The sequence below is a fragment of the Pholis gunnellus genome (genome assembly GCF_910591455.1).
Source record: "Pholis gunnellus genome assembly, chromosome: 1".
NCBI lineage: Eukaryota > Metazoa > Chordata > Actinopteri > Perciformes > Pholidae > Pholis > Pholis gunnellus.
In genome coordinates this window covers 30,507,297-30,523,252 of record NC_136528.1, presented here as the reverse complement: position 1 = coordinate 30,523,252, position 15,956 = coordinate 30,507,297, and the positions used below count along the sequence as shown (strand labels likewise).

At 40.7% G+C, this 15,956-nt stretch overlaps 1 protein-coding gene across 1 annotated transcript in view; it reads right to left on the bottom strand.

Annotated features, from left to right (window-relative positions):
• Window positions 1-15,956, bottom strand: part of adamtsl3 (ADAMTS-like 3) — a gene marked incomplete at both ends in the record, with an annotated part of 203,791 nt that overhangs the window by 37,989 nt on the left and 149,846 nt on the right. Inside the window, 8 exon segments of the mRNA XM_079161155.1 lie at window positions 2,624-2,708; window positions 4,183-4,330; window positions 5,227-5,437; window positions 7,114-7,164; window positions 7,908-8,046; window positions 8,219-8,330; window positions 13,773-13,930; window positions 15,231-15,305. Coding sequence (XP_079017281.1) covers window positions 2,624-2,708; window positions 4,183-4,330; window positions 5,227-5,437; window positions 7,114-7,164; window positions 7,908-8,046; window positions 8,219-8,330; window positions 13,773-13,930; window positions 15,231-15,305 — 979 coding nt within the window.

The following is a 15,956-nucleotide window of genomic DNA, read 5'->3' as shown; positions in this document are numbered from 1 at the left end:
TAACTTTAAGATCTATGATCATATTGTTTTGCCACCGATACTAATTATTGATCCATATTAACAGTTACTGATCTCTTTGTTGTTTTACAGCAGCTGGTCTACAACGATATTATTTTTTGTCACCGTCCCAAAAATAATTTCAACGCTCTGAAGTCAATAAACCATCAAAAATACTAAATGTGATACTTTTACTTTTTTATAGTAATTTATAGTGTTTTTTTTCTTCATAAATACACACAATTCAAATGATAAAGAAATAAAAGATTGTATTTGGAAAAGGAAAGGAAAGGAGGAGGGGAAGGAAGGAAGCAAGGAAGGGAGGAGGGAGGAAAGGAAAGAAAAAAAAGAAGGATGAGGAAGAAGGACGTTATATAATCTGAGGTTCACATGTGTGTAGAACGTTCCGTTACACAACTAATGATGTCATCAGTTCAATAGCAACGGCTTGTTCCGTGACATCACAGAGAGTGTTTCTTCACATCAAAGGCGATGTCCTGTGATGTAACAGATCAGAAGACCAGTAGGTCTAAGATTCACTGATCCAGTGAGTTGGGGTTATGCTGCGTTCACACCAAACGCGATGAATCGCGTTAATCGTGTCATTCGCACCGGTGTGCGAGTTTAACTGGTTTTGAATTAACTGGTTAATGGTCGAGTGTGTAAAGCAGATGTGTGGTAGGAGTGGCCTCTCAGGACCCACGTAGAATAAACAGGAAATAAACATTTTGATGAGTACGGTGACATCTTCGCTCCGTGGCTCAGTGGTAGTTCAGATGTCATTTACTCATAAAGGGTCAGTCAGAGTTAATGGATCGAGTCCTGTAGGGTCCATATTTCTACGAATTTTCTGTCACCAGACAACAAATCTTATTTTCGTAATGAAGATGGATAATTGGTCGTGGTCATGCTCAGAGATGGGCAGTATTTCTATTACTTGTATTTGAAATACGTATTTCAATTACTTTTGAGTATTTTGTAATTTGTATTTGATAGGGCCGATTAAAAATCTAATGTAATTTGTAACAAAATACTTTAGAGTGGAGTAATTTTGTATTTAAAATACTCAAAATACTTTCTCCACGAAACAGTTCACGAGTTCAGTCTTCAGATCTTCAAGTTCAACGGATTGTCTGTCAAGTTAAATATTTTATCTGAGTGTGACAGATGTCAACTAGCTTGATGTATAACTTATGCTGGGTCTGGCTACATAGCCTATTGTATATGGTGATGGTTATAATATCAAGCTAGCGATCGATGCTAACATGCTAATGACGCTAGCATGCTGTCTAGGCTAGTGCATAGCCAATGTTTAGCAAGTTAACTTATCAGTCGAGTAGCTAGCTATAGGAAGAGGGAGATTGGGAGCTTATATGTCATATGTGATGAATATTTTCTTGTTGATACAAAACAAAGTTTATGGGCTGTTAAGTCCCATTAATAAAAATATATATATACACATAATCAATCAAGTTGTTGTCTTTTAATAGCTTTGCTTAGTTACACTGACATTCTGTGACTGTTCTTCCTTGTTGTGGGGTTCACAGAGCTTTGTGTACATTATATAAACCCGAATGCTCTGCTATACCAAATTGTTAGAAAACAGAAAATCCAGAAAAAGTATTTCCTATATTTTAAATACAAAATACATGTATTTTGTTACATTTTCTGGCACCAGTATTTTGTATTTTGTTGTAATACATTTATTTGGGGGTATTTTGTATTTTGTATCAAAATACATTTTGATGTATCTTTGCCCATCTCTGGTCATGCTGTCGAAATCCTAAATTAACGCTGCAACAAGCCTCTCCATCGTAACGTTTCAACAGACACACTAACCCTGCGTGTAGTTATTCACGTTCGGTCCCTCTAGTAACAAAACGACAGTTACCAGTCATGTCTAATCTAGATGAATGTGTGCTGCACAGTGTAGAGTATCGTTAACATAACATGAATGTCCGTAGTCTTTAACATAAAACATACGCGTTGTGAGATAGCCTACAGAAGTTGAATCACAACTTAATCTGGGTGGATCACAGTTCCCCACAGCTGACAGTCATCTGTACGCGGTGTTTGAGCTCAGTATGTTTAACTCACAGGCTGCATGAATGCACAGACAGGTCTCACATCGACTTGACATCAGATTAGTAACGATATATGATACAAATATAAGACGGACAACAGAGCGTTTCTTAAAGGATTTATTGACGTAAGTATTTTGAACAGGCATCGACACCTACCACTAACTCTGTCATTCACTCTGGTCCTTGTCATGTGTCCTCGGAATCTCAACCACAGCCTCGTTAACGAGTAGTACATATTCCAACAAAGTGTTCCGTTTATATTCTTTCAAAAGAAACCGTAGAAACTACGTGAAAGAGAGGAGAAACGACATAAATGTTTATTTCCTGTTTATTCTACGTGGGTCCTGAGAGGCCACTCCTACCACACTTCTGCTTTACGCACTCGACCATAAACCAGTTAATTCAAAACCAGTTAAACTCGCACACCGGCCGCCACAGACCAGTGACAGTCGAGCCTCCCCAGTTGTATTTCACTGGCCGCGGGCGGTCTGCGGCACTGGCCGGTGCAGTGACTGGACATGTGTAAATGTGTGCGTACTCACGTGGGGTCTTCTGTAGCAGTACGCTGTTCTTCCAGTTCGTGGGATTGTTTTAACCAGGGCACCTTGGCCTCCACTGGCAGGGATTCTGACAGAGACACAGAAAGAAAGTTACACCCTAGTCCAGTGATTTTCAACCACCAGTGTGCCGTGAGAGATCGCCAGGTGTACTTAATCGATCCAAAAAAATATTATTTATTTGCTGCAAATAATTTGCCATTGTTGAGCGTCTGAGCTACAATATAGTGGCTGGCTAAGTAATTAAATACTCTTCCATGCCAGTGGGTGGCAGTAGGTAGCGCAATAATGACCTTGTTAATTTAAGACGGTAGAATTAAATGACGCGCGGGAGGTTGAGGTGACAAGACGAACAGCGATGGAGAAATATTTGAAAAGGACAAATGCAGACTCTGAACTGGGCCCTGGACAACACGACTAAAAACAGAGAGAGACTGAGAAGTGTTGAGGAAGAGCTTTGTGTGAGCCTTTCTTCAGCTTCTGCCAGGATATCAGCTTTGTCTTCATCTAAACAGGCCCAGGTTTCACACTGATCAACAAATTGAGAGAGACTTCTCATTAAATTGTCAGCATATATGCTGTATTATGCTACAATGTCTCATTTTGTAACTTTTTGGGTTGTTGGTGTGCCGCGGGATCTCTTTAAAGTAAAAAATGTACCGCAGCTTTGAAGAGGTTGAAAAACACAGCCCTGGTCAACCCAGTCTGACACCAGGGATCAGGACCCACATTCTTCAAGCCGCTCAGAGTAGAACACGAATAATAATAACTAATAATCACTAACTAACTGGACAAAAGCTTCTTAACCTGGAATGGTGATTTGCAGGGCAAAAATGAGTAGGCTTGGTCAAACTGCATATAATACATAACATTTAATGTAAAATGACGACAACAAGAAGGATATTGTTGAAAACCTCTTGTGACTGATTTTGTGCCGAATGTGATGGCTCCATCCACTCTGGAGAAAAATAATTCATTTACGTGTTCACAGTTCACCAACATCAAGGATTTTGACTGTTATTGCAAATGTTTTGCTTATATAATATCGTCACTCCAAAGAAATATGAGGACACGTTGTCAATCGACTGAACTCAGTCTCAAAAGTTCTGGATGCGTTGTCCTTGAGGTGGTTGCCTGGGTATGCATGATGCACAATGATGGTATTTTGCTCAATCAACACTGGCAGTATTTGAAAACTGTGCTTCTACTCTATCAGTGGCCGCTGGTGACTGAAACATTTGGAAGGACAAGTGGAGTGCAGCAGCAAGTTGGGCCGCCGTAAGGAGAAAGAATATAATATTACTTTTATAATAGCTTGTGTGTGCATTTATACCGTGTGTGCATGTGTGTTTGCATGGCTTCCGATACAAATACATCCCTTCCTTTGTCCAACTCTACTGTTGTTTATACAATAAGATATGCACAAAAAATAAGGTATTATACATTTGTCTCACACATACGTTTGTCAGCTGTAAACACTTGTCCATTATGGTCTTGGCTTCCTTACAACACACACAGCTCTCTGGGAATGAATAGTGTCCTACCTCGGGGCTTATGGCAGGCAACAGGGACCAGACAGTCTTCTTTAACATGAGGTTTGAGTGACGCTTCACAGCCTCCAATGTGCTGCCCACGATGGTCGATGCACAGAACCACCCGGTAACGCAAGCCATGACCACACGTCACTGTGCACTGCAGTGGGACAGCAACACACACAGTAACTCACATATTATGCAGTTTGCAATTGGCATTGATCAAGTCATCAGGGTGGCCACTACCAGTTATTTTCATTATCGATTGGTGATTCCCAATATTTTGGGCTTGTGGACCTTCAAGTCTACTTGTGATCCAACCAGTTTAAAGTCTACTGGTTGTGACTAGTTAAGTCACTGAGTTCATTTGACTATTTAAAAAGTAAATTGATTGTAATTGTTAAGAAACGGGAAAAAGGCTGCACATGATTATAGAAATATATTTGTTCTGCTTTCTTCTAGTATTAATTATCTCGTAACCCCTCAAGATTGATTTTGTCCAACTTAACTGAATGCAAACGTATCTATAACTTCTATAAGTACAATATAAGAGTTAAATAACTCTTTGGACCAGCTTGTACTGGTCAGAACAACAGTCCAAAACTCAAAGATATTATATTTAAAATGATAGAAAAGATAGAAAATATGGAAAAGAAGGAAAAGCAGAAAATCCCAGTCTGGTCTCATTCCCAGGCCGTCAAATACTGACGCACAAGGCACCCTTTAGCATCAGGCTTTCAAGTAACTCCATTGTAAACCCATCCGTGGCAATATTACACGGTCAGAGTAACTGCTCTGGAAGCCAGGTGACGTGGTCATAAGAGCAGCAGGACTTTCACCCAGGACACTGCTGACGTCCTGAGCAAACATCCATATGTGACGAGTTGGGAATGAGAATGGCTTGCAAATCCTCATATCTGAAATGTCAAAACCAGACCATTTTTGCCACTTCTGTTTGATAATTGATGTGACAAAAGTAAAACTGATGAATTTTATACCTCCAAATAAAGCCCTCTAGTCTATGACTTTATGGCTGGTATAAACAGATTCACTGACCTGAGACCACTCCATGGCCACCCACTGGGGGCAGGCAAAGGTGTTGCAAATCTGTTGGGTGATAGGTCGAGGGGAGTGGGTGCACTTCCACTCCTCCACCTGGGAGAACTGTCCCTGCGTGTCCTCCTCCACACACAGCATGCTGCGAACCTGCCACCCACCACCTTGACTGCAGGACACCGAGCACTGGGTCCAGGGGCCCTGCTCCCAGCTGAGCAAACACACATAACAAGGGCCAAGCTCAGTTAATGCTTTCTCAAGTCACTCAATGGTGCATTTATCATCACAGGTTGCATCTTCATGATGCACTCCTACCCAACCTTAATGGACTTTCTAACTTGTCATACTCGTTATCTTTAGAGCTGTGAAAAATAACGCGTTAACACGTTATGATTAAATTACAGGATTAATTCGTTATTTTTTTTTAACGCATTTAACGTATGCGCAGAATGAGCTTCCAATATCCCACAATTGACCGTTCGCCCCCTTAGTTACTGTTGCTACGTCGACAAAACTCCCAGGACTGTCAACCCAAAAGCATGGCGAGGACGGGGACCAGCGCTATATCTGTCAGTGTCAGTGATACTTTTTGGAGTAATATCTCCGCGATATTCTCCGGATCAAGGCAAAAGGGACTGCAATATGCAGTGGAAGGATATATCCAAAACATTAAGATCACGAAGGTGACACAACAATAATCGAAGCAAAAGCATACAGGTCTCAATCAAAACATCTCTAATGCAGTCAGACGTTAGCTGCTATCCAAACAAACACATGTAACAGACTCTCATGTTTGTCCTTTCTGGTGTTGAAGATATGTCCCATCAGCGTTGCCGTAGAGAGGGGGCAATTCCCGCCTCTAGGAAAAGGGGCGTAAACGGGAAGACGTTATGGTTTCACCGTAGCACTACCAGCCTAAAGTACCATCTCAGCGCTACGCATGCGTTGGTCGGTGAGGGGAGTTTAAGTGGAATGCGCCAAACCACCCTCACTGAACAACGTAGTTCCCTCACTAAGTCTGCCTGTGACAAGTTGACTAGCACAGTTGCCAAATGGATTGCAAAAAGCTGTAGACCGATTAATATTGTTGAGGACGAGGGGAAGTTTTGCGAGTGGCAACGGGGGACTCGAGCATCAAAGCACCGCAAAGACGCACAATAATGACACAAAAATCGGTAATATGTGATTAATCATGATTAATCCACAGAAACCTGTGATTAATTTGATTACAATTTGTAATCATTTCACAGCCCTAGTTATCTTACCAGGTAACTTTCAATAATGGTCGCTTGATATACTATGCCACTTGCTTTGCTTGTCTTTCATCAATGTCTGCCATTTCCGTAAAAATCATATTTCTTCTTGGAGTTATAGTCAAATCTGAACACAGACATTTTAAATTTCAGTGTGAATTCTACATTCAGGGGATATCATCCTGAATAAATGTCCATAAATCCACTTAAATAATAAAAATGACAGTAAAAAGAACAAATCCAGAAATTAAACCTTTTTCACGTTGCAAAATATATTGTTAGCAACTTCACTACTAAAGGTCAGAATGTCCAATCAAAATGTTTTTTATATTCCTGGAAGACTTGGGTTAGACCAATCGTCAGACTAGTAAACTTTACATGTTATTGCAATATTATGTAAATGTTTAATGTAGATAAATTCCTGCTTGTCTTGTGTACATTCTATTTTCTTCTACTTTTGGTTACTTCAGGGTGCTTCATTGGATGTAATCGTATCACAGATTTCTCGACACATTCCGCCAACTCACGTCCTGTGTTACATCTGAGCCAACACTATGTCCAAACAGGAAATATGTCAAAGAGAAGAAAAAATTGTAAAGTCACTTATAAAATGAAGGATTTTAAGGTCACTCACCGAGGCAGAGGTTGGAAATGGTCATATGGCAACACCTCTTTGAATCCATCACTGGAGGAGACAAAATATCACAAAACAGTGAACGTTTAGGAGACTTTGGTATCCAGATAGCAGCCTGAGAGTCATGAGGTCATACGAATCTTGAGAAAGCATAGATGATAAATGTAAGCCGACACAGTGCTTATTAATAGCAGTTTGACTTTCAAGGTTACAATAGAGGGGTACAAGGATATGAAGAGAAAATGCTTTGCACTGCTCTTCAGCCTCGATATCCGTCTTATCATTGACTTTCTTGCTAGATTTAGCAACTTTTGGAGGTAGTGCTGCAAGCTACTTTTATTGGAAAAGAGTTGGCAACACTGGGCTGGGATTTGCTTGTATAATATGTAAAATCTAGCTTACTCTTGCTCCATTGCTACCTACACAAGCTTTAAGGACATTCAGCATAAAGCTTTTTGCGTGTTGATTTACCACCCGTTCTCATTAAACACACATCTTGTGGGTGAAAGTCACGTGTTTGTTTGACACATCCCTACACCCCAACCACCTCCCAACGCACACTTTCTCGCTGTTCAAGCTAGACCACATAACTTCCGAAGCACTTGCTCTGAGCTTCTTACATTGCCACGCCATGAAATGACACGCAAAAGCAAAAAATGCGTAGTGATAGCAACCACATTTTTAAAAAATAGGTACGTTACTCATTACCATTTAGTAATACCAGGCTGAAATGTTCCTGAAATGTTGTTTTTTGTGGCGCAACAATGTGAAATACAACCTGTATTGATCCCTACCTCTCTGGACAGGGGTCCATATTGCACTCCTTGAGTTTCGGTGTGGGTTTGGTGTTTTCAGGATAGCTGTTACAATGATGCTCGGGCAGGGTCTGGTTGGATCTGATGTCTGTGCACTCTGCAGAGTTCAGCTGATAGCCTGGGGAAGGAAAGCAGACACAGACTGTTTTAAATGTACGTTACCGTAAAATGTTGCAGTTATTAACAGATGACGCTGGATATACAATGAAAACTAAGACAATGTTAAATAATCATTCAAACACAAAGACACCTGTTTACAATTACTGTCGACTGACTGATGGTCACCTCACCTCCTCCACAGGTGACCGAGCAGGGGAAGAAGTCAGTCTCTCTCCACTGGTACCTGATTGGCTGGTAGAAGAGAAACTGGACAACTGTATCCTTAGAGCCTCCATACTTCATCTGCACAACATATAGGGAGAATGAATAGTTAAGAAGAACATTGTTATGTTAAGTAGTGTAGGGTAGAGATGATTAGAGAACTGAATAGAGGAGCAAAGTAGAGCTCAGGAGAAGATTCATGTTAATAGTTCACTCCTGAGAAGAGCTTTGTTTTTAATACAAATAAGCACATTTCACAAAACGTGACGTATTCTTCAAAAGAGTTTTGAAATTTTGTAAAAAGAAGAGCGTAAAAAACTGTATACTGTGAAATAGGATATATTACATAATTAATAAATTGCAGTGCATCAAGCACTTTGGTAATGCTATTTTGTCTCAGGCTTTTTGGTCACTCACTTAATTATTTCACCCACATTTGTTTCTGAAGCTTACATGTCAATGAATGTAAATCAAAATATTGCTGCTCACTATTATGTGTGTGAGCAACCTGCCCTCACCACTTCAATGCTGAAAAAACAACGTTTTACATGCTGTCAACCAGTCCTGGCAGAGTTTACCATCACTTTTCCATTTTAAGACAATGAAGATTTCTTTATTGTCATCTGCTTTTTGCTCCGCTGTGAATACAACACTACACCAAGGTTAGTCAGTGTATTATATGCTGCAGTCATAATACACCATGACACTAATGACGACTTAGGGGGACTCATTGGAGAGCGGGGTTCGTCCTTCAATTAGAGGATCGGCGGTTTGATCCCTGGCTCCGCTAGTCCCTTGGGCAAGACACTTAACCCCAATTTGCTCCCGTAGCTACATTCATACAATACGATGTTGATGTGAATGTTGTATGAATGTTAGAGTCCTGATAGACTCTAGGTGGCACCTTGCATGCCATCAGTGTATGAATGGATGTGAATGGGTGAATGATGACATGTAGTGTGAATGCCTAAGCGTGATACAAGTACAGTCCATTTACTTATTTCTACCTTTCATCCAGTACACTTTTACACTCCATTATATGAGTTCAATGTACACACACCTGTAGCAAAGCAATGTGCAACAAAATAAGCAAACAATATCACAAAGTTAATAAATATAAATAAAAGAAGAGCAGCAAGAATGTTAAGTAAAAGCAGGTCTCTCAAATTAGTTTTATTAGCAGAAATGTCATAATAGACAGGCCTCAGTCTGAAGTCTGGAGCTGCCAGTGGATCCTATGCTACTTGATACATAGGGAAAGTGGCAGTCAATTTTCACTAATAGTTCAGCATCAATTTTATTTGTCGAATAGCATTAACCCAACACCAGACAGACTGAGTGTATTGTGAATTATTAGACTGTATCATGCTTGAATTACAATTTATATTCTTCAACTTTGTTCATTTTTTCTTCACTCCATCAGCGTTGAACACACAAGCAGCCCAAGCTTAAACTTGCTCTACCTACAGACGCCCTTGACCAGCTGACCAATCCCAGCTAGAACTTTCCAGTTTTTATGAGATATCTCTGTAACTGCCTCAGCCCTGACATACAGTTACACATTTTGTATTGGTGCGCACAGGCTAAAGCTGTGGAGGCTCCATAGCCACATAATTACCCCTTAAAACACCACTTTAAATCCTCCTTTAGACTGTGATCCTGCTCTTTAATGCAAAATAATCTTAACTCAAGGCCCACGAATTAACCGTTTCCAACTGCATCTTACAGTCTTCATCAGTAGATGGAGTTTGATTGGAAAGTGAGATGCAGTTTGGCAAACTATTATTTCTATTGAACAAAGAGAAGCTTCTGGGCTTACTTCAGGCACACTCGCCAAGGATGTAGCCAAAATGCCTTTATTCATTTCGGGGATATCAAAGACAAAAAAAGACAAGCAGCCCGGTTTGAACCACACCGGGTCTTTGTCGGAGCGTGGCTGGAAAGAAGAGTCAACCTGAGCAGAACATGTTGAGATTCCTATAAAGGCAATGAATGGAGGCTAAATTACACCAGAATACACAAAATAAATGTGACACAAATAGGCGAGGAATAGAAGTAAAACGTCACAGTATTGGATATAGCCATAACAATATATATTATACCGGTCACTCCCCTGCACATCCCTTCTAGGTTCTTATTTAAATACACTCGACACTTTTACATTACACTTACATCTCACTTGTTTATAGTCCTGTTATCTGTTCGTTTGTGCACTTCATTTTATATTTTACTCTATTTTATATTTTTTATGATAACAACATGATAGTCTGTGTCTTATTATTTTTTAACTCTCTCGCTCAGCCCAAGTCCAAGACACAAAAGGGTCATGAATAAAGTTCGATTTTTAAAAGAATCATTCAACATTTTTAATGAGTACCGTTGTTCGTTTTCTTTCTGAGACTGAGATGAGAAAATCAATATCAATCTCATGTCTGTGCTCATCTTTTTGTGTAATTTGGACTAATAGAGAAATGTAAGAATGCATTATTTTTTTTGTTTCAGAGGCAGTTACAAGGTGTAAGATTTGTTTACAGGCCCGATGGTACCAAACCTGGCAACCTGTGACCACAAGTCTGCATACAGCCACTGCAACCGACTTTTTATTTACCAATACAGAGTTTAGGAGAAAGCTATGAGCATATGTCCCCAAATATTGAACTATCTCTTTGTAAAGGAATAAGTAATTCACTTAAAAAGATACTGTTCCTCTAACAGGTGTATATAGTGCCTTTGTTGGGGATTATTTTCAGCTGCAGATTAGGTGCTTTGGTGAGTATTTCTGCAACACATCCTCACTTCCAACTTGTCCGATACAAGCATCCCTTGGCATCCCTTTTTTAAGACACTGGGTATTTTTCAACATGCAGGTAGTCCGATGGACTTCAACACGTGGTTAATGATGTGAAATCAAAGAAAACTGTTTAGTGTGGTTTAGGAAAAGATCATGGTTTGGGCTCAAAAAAGTATGTTAGGACCGCTACGTTACTTTATATTATTAATACTTTATGCTACGTGACGCTAGGTTACATTCTATTACTCTATGCTACATACTGTAAGTTACATAAGTTAAGATCAGTCAATGATTTTTGTTTCAGACGAGACACGAATAGCGACCTCCTGGGTGAAAGTCCTGAGTTTCTTTGATCCATCCACCACGACACAGACACACAGTTTATACTACCTCACCTGACTTCTTTCTTAATTACTTCAGTCACTAGAGGCAGCCCTGCACGTTTAAAAGTGGAGCATCAAAGTTTGACGCATAGGGCCACTGACCAAGCTACCGTACATTGTGTATGTGGAACTGAATCTAAATAAAGTGTGTGTGTTCATAATAATGAAGGAACATGTCGGCCAGTGCAATATGCGGTTATGTTTGTGGAAAACAATTGAGCTCTGTATCATGAAGGAATACAATATAGCAGGGTTTGGATACACACACAGTACTTGTTAGCAGGATGCATGTATTGTTTGTTTGGGGCTGCACATGGGATTTGCTGACAAGAAATAAAGTATAGAATATCACCAGACTTATTCTTTAGAAATGTGGAATGGTGTTAGAATGTGGTCAGAATGGTGAAGGCATTGGAAAATGCCTTTAATTTCGCAAGACATCTGACTGTGTGGAGGCCCTGTTAACACTGCTGGTGCGCTTGTGTTCATTAAAACCGCAATATGAAAGGGGTTGCGTCATTACAAGTAGGAAGATTTAGTTCTGTTTAGATTTTAAAGGCCTCTTCAACAGTGATACCAGTAGTGCCGCTGGCAACAACCTCAAAAAGGTATTTAATTTGACCAGTGGCGGGCCGTCAGGGCCTGCAAAGCCTTCTCTGCTGGCCTAAACAGAATCACAAAGTTATAGCTATTTTATAATTTAATATTTTTTCTTAAATACATTTAATTTTTTCTTATATGTATTATATTTTATAAAAATATTTTCCCCATTATCTTATTTTCTCATTGCACAGCTACTGTGCTCCTCAGTTGCTCTGCTTCCAGTGCAGCTTGTTTTAAGTAGAGCTTTTATCCAATCAGATTTCACCTCTGTGTCTCTAGTAAGAAGAGAGGCCCCAGCCCTGCAGACTCACCCAGTGCTTCCATGTGCAGTTTAAGTTGAATGGGGACGATATTGTTGATTGACATAGTCTTCAACCAATCAGATCTTTAGTTTGAGATTCATGGACGCACCAGAGCGGTTTGCAGGCCTACAGTGACGTCAGCATTACTGCAGCTCAGAGTCCAGATGCCTCTCTGCCGCAAGGTGCAGAGTGTGCTGTGATTGGTCAGTGGGCGGGCACGTGACTATGTGCCCGCGAAACATAATGCTTGCTAGCAGAGCTTTGGTTGTAGCAGACAGAGTTCAAGTGGAAATATTTGAAAGACATTTTACCTAGCTTTGTTTTTTTAATATGAAATGGCGGAAGGAGGAGAAACAGATTTAGTGGCAGAGTTACTGGGAACGCTTTTCTCAAGAAGGACATTTCTGAACAAACTGGACATAGTAAGAAATGACCCCACAGCTAGCAGCCCTGATCCAGCCAGGAAAAGGATTTGTATGCAGCGTCGGAGAAGCGTTGCACATGTTATGGCTGTGAATGTGTTTCATTTTAACTGAGCGTCGGTACTTTTGGAGAGACTCGAGTGGATCTACAACTCAACGACCACGTTCGCAGGGAAACAGCTCCACAACCGCGGCCCGCCCTTCGCTGGTCCACGGCCGAAGACGACCACCGAACCGTGGTCGAAGACGACCACCGAACGGCTGCGGAAGACAGACAACCGACCGGCGGCAGAAGAAGGACAACCGACCGGCGGCGGAAGACCGACGACGACCGGCGAAATACAACTGTGGAGGCTCGACTGGCGTCGATGAATGGAGAAGGACTTCGTACTGGAACTGATGTACTGGGATTAAACTCTTTGTCAACAAAGAAAGGAGGATAGACAGCATTTGGTAAGTGAAGCTCGTTTGTTTACCTCTACTGTTCATTTGTCTATCGTGGTGTTTTTATTAATAATATTTGAATGGCTCGTGCTCGTGTGGTGGAATGCGTGGATCCGCTGCAGGTCTGCTGGATTGATTTGTTGCTTTGTTGTCATACGAATATATGCGACTGCTCTTGTGAGTTTGTCATTGTGTTACATTGATTTGGACTATATTGTCCGTTAATGACGCAGCGTCCCGTCATGCTCGTATTCATGTATCTGCACTCTGCATTTCCTGTTTTGTATGCTAGGTGTTGAACTTCATGTAACATTTTATTTCATTTGTCAAATGTTGCAGTGTTTCGTGAATATGCGGCTTTTACACAAAACAAATAATAACCCGTAGCTGTGACGTCATAATGAGGTTATTAGAAGTGTCGAACAGCACTGAAGGCCCAGGTATAAAATCCACGGCCCGCCACTGAATTTGACTGATGTATTTCTATTCTATCTCTAATAAAATATGTACGTCAGAAGCCTAAAGTCCTCGGGCTGTTTTGTTATAAACCTAAGCCTGTTCTCTTTTCTTTGTTTCACCTTGATAATGAAATCCGCATTGAGTGGGCCATGTGTCCTGAGTGTCTGCCTGTCCGTCCCTCTCTGGAAGTCCAAGGAGGTGTTTCCTATCACATAGGAGCCTGTAGACACCAGACTGGTCTCCTCCACTCTCCCCTTAAGAGAGACGGCTTCGATAACTGAGGGAGACAGAGCAAGATGGACATTTATTACTGTACAATAACTTTCAATGTTGACCTTACGTTTTAACTTAATATTCACATATCTTCATCAAGATGCAAAAGAAATGCAGAAGTCATGATGAGCAAACTGGGTGTGAAATGTGGTGTATGCTCCCAAATACAGGATTTAAAATGAATTAAAATAACATTAAAACACTATTTGTTGGGGAGTGATAACATCAGTAAGGTAGGGCAAAGCTTCTTCTTCTTTTCGTTTCACTGAAGCGTGATGATTATATGACATTTTCCCATTTCTTTACACAGTCCTTTGCATTTTTATTGAACACTGCAAGGGTCAAGCTGATAATATACTTCTACAACAGCAAAACAAACTCAAAAATGAATGATCAAAACAAGGATGTAGATAGGGCTGTGCAAAAATACCGATATAGATTACCATCGCGATAGTTTAAATGATAGTGTATCGATATGTCCGCGACTACTATCGATACATTGTTTTTAAAATCATGTTTGAAAAGGATTTAAAATGTCCCTTAAATTGCCTCGAATCCCTTTGAGTCAGACAACCTTCACTGACATCTAGCGTTACGCTCGAAATCACAACATGGTGTCTCACAAGCAAGAGGGGCGGCGGCGCTATATGATCATTCCTGTCGACACATGATGGGTGTAGCCGTGTAGTGCCCAGGGTTTACGAAGAGATGAAGAAACGTGTCAAAACATGGCTGCCCCTGCAGAGAGAGTAGCCCTGACGTGCAACATTAGACGACTAGACCACCGAGTCGAATGTTACGATTACATCACACCACATCACGACACCACAGCACGAGAGCCAAACAGGCAGTGACATCGCAGAGTTACCAAAGACTGAACCTGGAGGAATGGGACATACATGGGAAGGACCAACAGACAACACCCACAGGGCTGAGGTGGTGTCATCAATCAGCAGGTAGTAGCACTTTGAGAGCTCCTTGCAACCCTAATGCCCGGGCCACACTGCCTGAGTGAGCAGTGATCTCAAACAAATCGTGTTCAAACTAGACAGCATTGCTGCTGCTGCCGCCAGCTTTCATAATGTCCAGAATGTTTCATCTCATTTCATTATGAATGTCATATTTATTTTGACAGAAAAAAACGTGTGCTTTGCTGTAAATGATAATAATAATTAAACGCCTGACCTCGATAAATATATGGAGCTGTGCAAGTCACTGCATTTTACACAACACAGAACTTCTTTGAACTTCTTTGAAATTCTTTCTTTCTTTTCTTTCTTTTTGACTGAGATGTTGTGACTCACCTATAACATCAGGTCCTTTGGCATTGAGCCTGAGAAGGCGGCTTCCTGATGGCATCTCCAGCACTGTCTTCATAGCTGCAGGCAGACACAAGGTTGGAAAGGTTTCATTTTAACATACAGTAGAATGCAATATTTACAAGGGTGGCAGAATACAGCAAAAACCTGTACAACTGAGTTGGGAATTAAACATCTTTAGGGAAATTTTGGGAGAAACCTATCAAAGCATTATTCACTTTCATCATCAAAACACCAAGAGAGGGAACTCTAGAAGAATGGTGCTCAATCGCTCCAGCTGAGTAGACTGAACTCTTTGCAGGAGCAACCTCCAGTTCAGCCGAGACATTTTAAAACTTGCATTCTCTCTACTGGCCAGCAGGGGGGAATCTTCCGGTTGCTAAAACAACTGATTGTATGGAAGCCTATGAATATGGTAAGTTCCGTTTGTTGGTTGCAAAAAGTCAAGATGGCGACGGCCCTAATTCAAGATAAGTAAATTATTTTATGTTGGATAATCATATTGATTTATTGTGTCATTCTGAAATCTGTGTCCACTCCCCCATTCATATTAATACACACATTCATCGAGGAGGTAGGTTGCAGCCATCTTCGCTAAGCACTTAAACCTCAACCTGAACTAAATTATGACGCATTTGAAAGCCTTGTTCTTATTTAGTCACACCCAGCCTGGAAAACAATACAGCCAATTGTATTTGTTATAGTGTACCG